Source organism: Berghia stephanieae, chromosome 11 (genome assembly GCF_034508935.2).
Source record: "Berghia stephanieae isolate SIO BIC M18660-M18661 chromosome 11, UCSD_Bste_1.3, whole genome shotgun sequence".
Classification (NCBI taxonomy): domain Eukaryota; kingdom Metazoa; phylum Mollusca; class Gastropoda; order Nudibranchia; family Aeolidiidae; genus Berghia; species Berghia stephanieae.
The window spans coordinates 34,053,361-34,063,649 of record NC_088370.1 but is presented as its reverse complement, the minus strand read 5'-3'; the positions used below and the strand labels follow the sequence as shown (position 1 = coordinate 34,063,649).

Sequence of the window (10,289 nt, the reverse complement as noted above, 5' to 3'; positions counted from 1 at the left end):
AAATACTGTGGATCCTTGTCTTAGGATCATATCTAGAGCTGCTATGTGGTCTTGTGGTATGACACTCGCTTTCGGATCGGAAGGTCCTGGGTTCGAGCCTCGATCGGCGCATAGTTGAGTCCTTTGAAAAGGCTCTTTACTCACATTCTCTCACCGTACTCAGGTATAAAATGAGTTCCTGGCCGTTAACAGCGTTTTCTCTGTCTGAAAAAATTGTAACATCGCTTAACAGACGTCATGTCACGTCCTACATGTTAAGTGTTGCTGTTGGCTATGGACCCCTTGTAAAGCGCTTTTTAGCCCGTTTAGTGGATATTGCGCTATATAAAAGCTCATTTAAAAAAAAAGAGAGATTGTGAGATGCAACAAAGTTATACCGCCATGTCAATGGGAATCTGTAGACACAACGAAGCCTTTTTGATCCGTTATATTATCTATTTTGCCGGTTTTTGGGAAACAAAAGAATCAAAATACAACACGTTTTTAAAACAAACTCTTATTAGCCAAAAAAACCCCCAAAAAACCCCAAGTCCTTCAAATATTAATCGATTAAAACGGCACTTGTCTTGTCAAAAACTCTCAAACCAGGGACTTCAAGGCAGTTTTGAGTGTTTTTTTTTTTTTTTGGACAAGATGGGGGTCATTTTAATCGATCGATATTTGAAGAAAGAGTTTTATGGTCGAAATGAATAAAACAACGTGTTTTTCCCCCCAGAGTACAGAGTATAGAACTAGCGGACTAATTGAACCATTTTATAGATAGAACGAAGTTGACGACATTCTGGTCTTTGTTATTGTCTTTTTTTTGCCATCCACGTTTATGAGTAATTCTCACTTAACTATAAACGTTTTAGGTTACACATAATTTTTGATTTTGGTCCGTTATACTTCCGGATGGCAATGTTGTGAGCTTCTTAGCCAAGCGCATACTGTCTATATGTTTGTTACAGTCTGTGTTCGTCCTTAAGTTGACAGTGGAATAGTATAGGTGTCATACCGAAAATCTTAAATTGACAAAACATCTCTTTATGTTTTGGTGGAATATAAGGCAAGAGTATATTTCTGTGTTTAGCTGACTATCTTTCATTCACAAAAAAACTGTTTCATTTTCGCCAGAATTATTTTTTCTTTTACTTAAAAACTTGATAGATTGAGATGACCTCGTCAACCTTAAGAATTTCTGACAAATGAACGTTAATATTAATTTAACCATGTTTTAAAGTCGAAGAAATATGAATATGCAATGTGCTGAAAGGCGTTTTTTTTTGGGTGTGTATGGAAGGTACGAGTAGTATAGGTAAGATAGATTGTCACTAATTATTGTGGATAATTATAAGACCCTTTGAAATGATGCCTATGATAAAATCAATGGGGGTGATTGACAATACAATACAATATATATATATATATATTATATATATATATATATATATATATATATATTGTGTGTGTGTGTGTGTGTGTGTGTGTGTGTGTGTTCATAAATAGCTCCTTTTATACTAAAGTTGAGCACTATTATTTCATGGTTTTTGTTTTTTGTTTATATTATTATATATATATATATATATATATATATATATATATATATATATATATATAATATAATATATATAGGAGCTAATCCTCTTCCACCTTTTATTTCCCATTGTTTGTAAATGACTTGTTAAAATTCGTTTTGGTCTGATGGCCCGTTTGTTTTGATTTTAGTTTTAGAATAGATACGGATCAGGCTTGGAAAATTTGGTATAAAAGATATCGAGGAGGAAGACTTATACATTTTTGGGATCCTTTTATCAATAATGTGGACTTGGTATTACATAGGATACCTTGATGAATGCGAAATTATAAATATAGAAACTCTTTGTTGCACAATCCGATCTATTATCCTCATGTCTCCATATTTCATGACTAGACTAAATCACTGCGTGTCTTTTGTGAACTAAATCACTGCGTGTCTTTTGTGAACTAAATAACTGCGTGTCTTTTGTGAACTAAATCACTGCGTGTCTTTTGTGAATTAAATCACTGCTTGTCTTTTGTGAACTAAATCACTGCGTGTCTTTTGTGAACTAAATCACTGCGTGTCTTTTGTGAACTAAATCACTGCGTGTCTTTTGTGAACTAAATCACTGCTTGTCTTTTGTGAACTAAATCACTGCGTGTCTTTTGTGAACTAAATCACTGCGTGTCTTTTGTGAACTAAATCACTGCTTGTCTTTTGTGAACTAAATCACTGCTTGTCTTTTGTGAACTAAATCACTGCGTGTCTTTTGTGAACTAAATCACTGCGTGTCTTTTGTGAACTAAATCACTGCGTGTCTTTTGTGAACTAAATCACTGCGTGTCTTTTGTGAACTAAATCACTCCTTGTCTTTTGTGACAAGACGAGACACATAACCACACAGTAATGATATTATACCGTCTTAACCTTATTGTAATAAACGACGAATACTCAGCTTTTTTTATCGTCACATTATAATAATGCTAATTGTCAATGATTTGACTTTAGGTTTAAATACGAGGCAATAATTTATAACGGGCTGGATCGATTAATTCTAAGTTATTGAGAAGAACACCGTCCATGACACAGAGGAAGAGATAGGAACAATGCTTCCTCAGAGTTCAAACTTGATTATAGGGAATGAGATTAGGGGAAGAGTAGCGTCCCTTGATTGGACGTCACCTTACAGAGAGAACGTCAATTTGGTTTTGCGCATGCGTCGAAGCGTCTCAATCCAGCATGACGTTCTCTCTCTCATAACATTTCCGCCGTGACGTCCAATCAAGGGACACTACTCTTCCGCTAATCTCATTCCCTATAGGTTTACGGTAATGATAAGAACACACTACAGCTAAAACACTCTTGAGGTGCGGATTGTCTTTACTCTGTTGTGACATCTAGTTGTCTAGCATTTCCACCAAGAGAGCAGTGACAGTGTCATGACAAGACTTTTTAAGGAAAACCAATTTGATTGCAATTATAATTCGATGAATAATACCAGAAATCATATATCCAGCATGAAGAATAAAACGTTTAGATTTTCATTGTTTAGAACCAAGCTGCTCGTTGCTGGGCGGACGTGACACCAGACTATTGAATCCTATTACTGCAATATCGACATTTTAACATCTATTTATCATAGTTTTTGAATTTGAAATTATTGTTAAGGAAACCCGATACGCCAGCTTTCATTCCATTCATGAAACTTTCACATAATTTCATTTTCATTTTCCTTTGCATCGGGTATCAATTCAAACCTGAGTTGATTGATATAATGCATATAAATTGCCCCTTAGAAAAAAAAAACAACAACACCCGAGCAAACGTTGTCACTCATCCGGTTTCTGATCAAGCTTAATACAGATTGACTTTTGCCTTGGCGTGTCACCTCTTCAGTTTAAAAAAAATAATTGAGCTTTTATATAGGGCAATATCCACGAAACGTGCTCAAAGCGCTTTACAAGGGATCCCTGGTCAACAGCAACACTTGACATTTGGGACGGGACATGACGTCTGTTAGGGGATATTACAATTTTTTTCGGACAGAGACAACGTTGTTAACAGGCAGGTAGTCAGTTTTTAACCCGAGTACGGTGATAGAATGTGAGTAAAGAGTCTTTTCCAAGGACTCAACAATGCGTCGAGCGAGGCTCGAACCCAGGATCTTCCGATTCGAAAGCGATACTACAAGACCACATAGGCGCACAATTAACCTCATATGTTAATTTAGTGTTTTGTCACCCTTTGAATCAAAGTCATGACAAGTGATTTGATTCAATGCCCGTTTTATTCATCAACAAAACATTCAATTGTCACCCTCTGCCTTACGTGGTATATATAAGGTTATTATGCCCGATTAAATAATAGATTTAGACAACAAGCTGTACAAGGGGCGGTACTTATGGTCTACTGATTGTAGATTGAGCTTTTCTATAGCGCAATATCCACTAAACGTTCTCAAAGCGCTTTGCAAGGGTCCCTGGCCAACAGCAACATTTAACATTTAGGACGGGACATGACGCGATATTACAATATTTTCGGACAGAGACAACGCTGTTAACGACCATATACTCATTTTATACCTGAGTACTGTGAGAGAATGTGGCTAGAGAGCTTCTCATAGAAATCAACTATGAGCCGAACGAGGCTCGAACCCAGGACCTTCCGACTCGAAAGCGAGTGCCATACCACTAGACCACATAGCCGCACAATTAACCTCATATGATGTTAATTTAGTGTTTTGTCACTCTGTGAACCAGTCATGACTAGTGATTTTATTCAATGCCCGTGTTATTCATCAACAATACATTCAATTTCAATGTCACCCTCTGCCCTACAAGCTATAAGATTATTATGTCGGATTAAATAATAGACTTAAGACAACAAGCTGTATAAGGGGCGGTACTTATCTACACTCTTCTGATTGTACTGCTGCTTTTTGGGCGTTATATAATATTCACACCATGCACATAAGAGCAGGGTTATTATAGGAATGGAAAGAAGGAACTTATTACATTGTTCATTGTCGTAACAATGCAACTCGTTTAAGATATTTATAAGTAGGCTTGTGTAAGTAAAAAGCCTTTTATGGAACTCCTTTAATATAGTTCTGCTTTGTAAATGAGGCAACTGATTCGAATGATAAAATTTGATTTTGCTTTGTTTTAAAAAAATAATTTGAGTTTCTTTCTATCTTTCTTCTTCTTCTTCTTCTTCTTCTTCTTCTTCTTCTTCTTCTTCTTCTCCTCCTCCTCCGTCTTCTTCTCCTCCTCCTCCTCCTCCGTCTTCTTCTTCTTCTTCTTCTTCTTCTTCTTCTTCTTCTTCTTCTTCTTCTTCTTCTTCTTCTTCTTCTGCTCCTCCTCCTCCTCATCCTTCTCCTCCTGCTCCACCACCACCTCATCCTCCTCTTCTTCTTCAACCTGTTTCACATTTTTTCTTTCTTTTTTTTTTCTTCTAGCCCATAAAGTCTTTGCCTTTTTTTATAACATATTCAGAAAAACGTTTCATTTAACATGTAGCCTGTTAGGCGATATTGCATTTTTTTCAATGACAACGTTGTTAGCGGCCAGATACTCATTTTACACCTGAGTACGGTGAGAGAATGTGAGTAAAGAGCCTTCTCAACTACACACCGAGCGAGGCTCGAACCCAGGACCTTCCTATCCAAAAGCGAGTGTCATACCACTAGACCACATAGCCGCACAAACAATGTAATAAACAATGTATCTGATATAGCCCCATAGGAAGAGTTAAACTGAGAAATGTCCAGTGGTCTATGTGGTCAGGCAATCGAGTCCATCCCTCCCAATCCATCTGATCTCTCTGAAAACGTGATGACCTGAATCCAAGTTAAAGGAACGTCGTCCTATTGAAAAAGCTATCTGATCTCTCTGAAAACGTGATGACCTGAATCCCAGTTAAAGGAAAGTCGTTTTATTGAAAAAGCTATCTGATCTCTCTGAAAACGTGATGACCTGAATCCAAGTTAAAGGAACGCCGTCCTATTGAAAAAGCTATCTGATCTCTCTGAAAAGTGATACTGACCAAGTTAAGAACGCCGTCTATGAAAAGCTATCTGATCTCTCTGAAACTATGACCTGAATCCAAGTTAAAGGAACGCCGTCCTATTGAAAAAGCTATCTGATCTCTCTGAAAACGTGATGACCTGAATCCAAGTTAAAGGAACGCCGTCCTATTGAAAAAGCTATCTGATCTATCTGAAAACGTGATGACCTGAATCCAAGTTAAAGGAACGCCGTCCTATTGAAAAAGCTATCTATGGCTGACTCATTTCAAGGGGAAATCTAAGAACCATCTCTGTCAACATACAAGCTCCTATCCCGTTCCTTCTTTAGGATTTGTGCTCACTGAATTCTCTTTTCTCACTGCGTTCTTCTTTCTCTTCCATTTTATTATCCAATTCTTTGTCCATTTCTTTTTTCTGGTCAACTGTATCATCATAAATTTTCTGTTTGGCCATTTTCAGACCATAATAATTTTCATCGGTTTCTTTGCTGTATTTTTATATCTTTTTAAATATTATCTGAATTTAAGCTTTTTAATCTTAATCGAAAATACGATTTTATGGATAGTTTTGAATTGAGATTCGCTTTTCGGCAGCTGTTTTATTCTGGCATTATGGGTTTTATAAGCAATTGGTCAAATATGATATCAGATTAAAATATTTGGTCATAATTTATTAATGGGAATTGTAATAAGTCATCTATAGATAGAATGCGCTTGGCCAAGGAGTTCACAACATTGCCATCCGGAAGTATAACGGACCAACACACAAAACTTTGTGTAACCATGAACTTTTATAGTCTGGTTAATACCGTTTAGTGAGAACAACTCACAAACGCGGATGGCAAAAACAATAACAAAGGCCTGAGTGACGTCATCTGCATACTATCTATTGAGTTTCTCGACACTTGACTTATGGTATCACAGTCACAATAACAATAACAACAAAGAAGAAAATATAAATTCCCTTGTCAACAATTTTATTAATAATGTCGTAAGAATGCGAGGGTTTTTTGGATGTCAGTTACAATGTTGTTTTATAAACTCCGGATTATGTAGTCTTCTCCATTTTGTAAATTCCAGGGAACTTTAATTAAAAAGCATGAGGTTGATTACTTTGGTTTGCAATTAATGAAAATCAGCTTTTTGATCAAAAATTAAAGTCAAGGCAAAGCACTTGCGATCGACCATTTTTGCCGTACTCTGGAAAAACCCATATTTAAAAATTTGGCCGGAAAACTCGTCCTTCAAATATCGATCGATTTAAATGACTCTCATCTTGACAAAACCCCTCAAACCTGGGACTTCGTGAAGTCCCAGGTTTGAGAGTTTTTGCCAAGATAAGGGTCATTTAAATCAATCGGTAGTTGAAGGACGAGTTTTCCGGCCAAATTTTTGAATATGGGTTTTCCATAGTTGGGCAGTTTTGAGTTTAATCGTTATAACATGATCCAGCTAACTGAATGCCTCTATTCTAAGGATTTTAGCACCAGTGCATGTCAACAGATCTGTCTGACAACAACGCTTAGATAAATGTCTATGTCAAGACGAGGAAAAAATGCCTAACATCATTGTGGAAAAGCAGCTGATGCTCTTTTTGTTTCCTCAATCATCGGAGATGCGTGTTGCCGTATTGATATATATCGTGCAAAAATTGTCACACGTGTTTTCCAAAACAACATCCGTCAGCTTCTTGTGGCTGCTGACAACATTTCCACGCATACATGACCTTGATCAACATACCCATGTGATCGTAGTGCTCCAACCGTTCCTTGTCTTTGGTGTGATAGCAGCAGGCTAGTTTGTGATTGTCCGTAGGGGAGAACAGCTTTTGACAACGTAGACATTTGGACACGATCTGCTTGACCTGTCCTCGTCTCGCGCGGACTTTTTGGGAAACTTCACCCCTGACGCATAGGTCATTTTGCTGGGATGGCAGTTGACGGTTACTGGCTCGGCCTTCGTCGTCCGAATGGTAACCGTCAAATCGAGAGGCTGTAGAACGGGGCGTCAGGCCTTGCGATCTGGCCGATAGCAACTTAAGCTCATTGCCCGGTTGAGGATCGACTAAGGATCTACCTTCCAATAGACTAGAAGTCTCTGTCTTCAGGTTGAAAGCCGTGTCATTTGTACTAGGGTATTTGTTTTGTCTGTGGATGTCTGTGTTGTTAGATTTCGTTATCGTACCAACGAACCTTTTACGGTTCGAAACTGAACCAGTGATCTCAAATGAAGATTTCTTCCAGTACGCTATGCTTTTTGCCGTTTGGTAATGATTTCCAGCGGCTTTGACCTTTTGAAAATGGGCAATGGGGGCTGGTTTTTGAGTGGTGATTCGGACTTTATCCATCCAAGGCGTCGCTTTATTCAACGTGTCCATGCTACTGATGGCTTCGTGAAGAGAATCCTCTAATTTTTTTGCTCTGTGTTTTAGTTTTTCAAGTTTCTCTTCAGAAATCTCGATAAATGATTGCTGCTTGTGTATTCCCAGCGGTGTGCCGTCATCTCTCTGTGAATCGTAACGGCTGTAACCAGACTCTGAAGCATCACTGATGTAACCATTTTTGTTACTATATTTTCCAGTTGGATATGATTTTGACGGAGCAGTTCCATTTACAACTGGTGGATCTTGCACAGCGTAGGGACTCTTGTTTAATTTGTAGATTTTGCTAGACTTAAGATTATCCCCCTTCTGTTTATCATTTGGACTTTTCGATTTATTCGTCGTTTTCCCGTGTTTGCCCACGGCCAGATTGACCCTGGGTGACGGCATGAAATCGTCCTTGTACGTGCCCACACACTTGTCCGATGTCTCCGCCTTCTGACCTTTGACCATCGCCTCCAGACGATTTAGATGTGTTTGGAGATTGAGCGCGTCTTCGCTTTTATCCAGCAACGTTTTCTTTAACATATTCACTTCCTCTTGCATGCTTTTGTTCTCGATCTCGAGCAGTCTGAGCCTTTTCTCGATGTCTTTTCTCTTGAAGTAATCCCGTGCCTGGTTGTCTTGAATGAAAAGGGAGAGAGCGTCGACCAGACTTTGATACTGACTAGACTTGGAAGACATAAGGCGAAGACAAGCTTTTCGATCCGTTATTAGTGTGTCGCAAATCTCCACTAATACGTCAATGCTGTCCTTTAGAACCTGGTTCCAATCTGAGTCGTCATCAAAATCCACAAGGACTCCGTTAATTGTGTAGTGACCAAACGGCACGGTTTCGGTTGTATCCGGTTTGCTCGGGGGACAGTTGTTAGAATTAGAAGTGTATCCTGCGCGACGTTGTATGTTACTGTTGTCGCTTAAGATTCCCGCATGTTTTGAAAACGGTATCTTATTATTGTTGCTCCCTGTCTTTTTCCTTAAGCCGTAGACTTGTTTACCCGTCCCTGGGTCACTCTCATAATTGGTAGGTTCGCACACTTCTATCATATTAAATGAGGATTGCCTTAACATCGATGACAAATCCTCTAAAGAACCATTCATTTCACTATCAGAAGTATTATACTGATGGTTAACTTGGTGTTTGTTTTTGGAGGAGATTGAATTGTTCAATACTGACGATTTCGTCCCACCTCCGCCTCTTATGTTACCGAATCCTTTCACGTGTCCCTGTCTTAACGAAGGTCCTTTCCGAAACACGTTTTGCTTTTCGTCATGCGTATTGTCATGGTTCTGAATACCGTAAAGAGATTCGCTGACGGTAGAGACGAGAGTACGAAGTGTCGTAGCTGCTTCTATCACCAGATTCCGACACTCCAACGATCCTTTTCTTTCTTTCTCCGCCGTCTCCAGGGCCTGTGCCAGTCGGACTGCCCAAGCATTTCGTTCTGTCTGCATGTGTGATGCTAACCAGGCGTAGAACAAAGCGTAGTTCTCTCGTAGAACTCTGGGGAAACAAAGAAATTACACAATATTTAGTGGGAACCTTAACCCTCTTCTTACAAACTACAGGAAAATCGTCACATTTTTCTTTATCAGATTTGCTTTGCACATAAAAAACGTAAGAAAAATCGCTGTTTTATAAAGTTTGTTAAGCTGCACAAAAATGTGCTTATCTAGTAGAATGAGTTTGAGTGTAAAAAGTCAAGTTGTGTGTTAGTTAGGTATAGCATGTCTGGAAAAATCATGAAAATGGTCGGTAAGGAGAGTGTTAAATACCTGGTGAAACGTTGGGGGAAAGATAGGATTTAGATAATATTTAATGCTAACATTATACTGTACTAGTAAAGTTAAGATCATACGTTGCATTAGTAAAGGCAGCTCAATTGATATAGATATAGAAAATAAACAAATAATAAATTCCCTTCATTCACCCCAAAGGTATTTTGTTCTTTTGGTCTTTTCCTAGAGAAGAGTGAGTGGGATAATCCAGGCATCAGTCGCAGTGAGTTAAGTGAATTATAGCGAGTTTACTTGTTCAAGGTCAAACAGCGCGAACTCGGTACCTTCTGGTGCGAAGCAAAGATCGTACCGCTATGCCAAGCTGCTCTCATTTTACCGCCATATTACAACATAACCAAGCAAACTTGGAGGGTTAATCTGTTCTTATAACTGAACTCTCAATTTTGGAAATCCCCGATCGTGGCTGTATAATAAAGTCCTCCTCGAGCTCCATTCAAATGCGGGCTCAGGCATGCTTTTCACTGTTGAAAGAATTCTACAATATTTTATATTTTTATCGACAATAGATATTCATGAAATAATGAAGACGCCATCCTATTTTTTTCATTACAAATTTTAATCGATTTTTTTCTTAACTCGCTC

General features: G+C 38.4%; 2 protein-coding genes across 3 annotated transcripts in view; one reads left to right on the top strand and one right to left on the bottom strand.

Annotated features, from left to right (window-relative positions):
• LOC144956532 (uncharacterized) overlaps positions 1-10,289 on the top strand; it is a 167,751-nt gene that overhangs the window by 103,567 nt on the left and 53,895 nt on the right. The gene's annotated exons all lie outside the window — the stretch shown is intronic.
• LOC144956548 (uncharacterized) overlaps positions 6,484-10,289 on the bottom strand; it is a 30,292-nt gene continuing 26,486 nt past the window's right edge. The window contains exon 3 of the mRNA XM_078887114.1: positions 6,484-9,411. Within this exon, the coding sequence (XP_078743240.1) occupies positions 7,182-9,411 (2,230 nt within the window). The 3' untranslated portion in view covers positions 6,484-7,181. The remainder of the gene's footprint in view (positions 9,412-10,289) is intronic.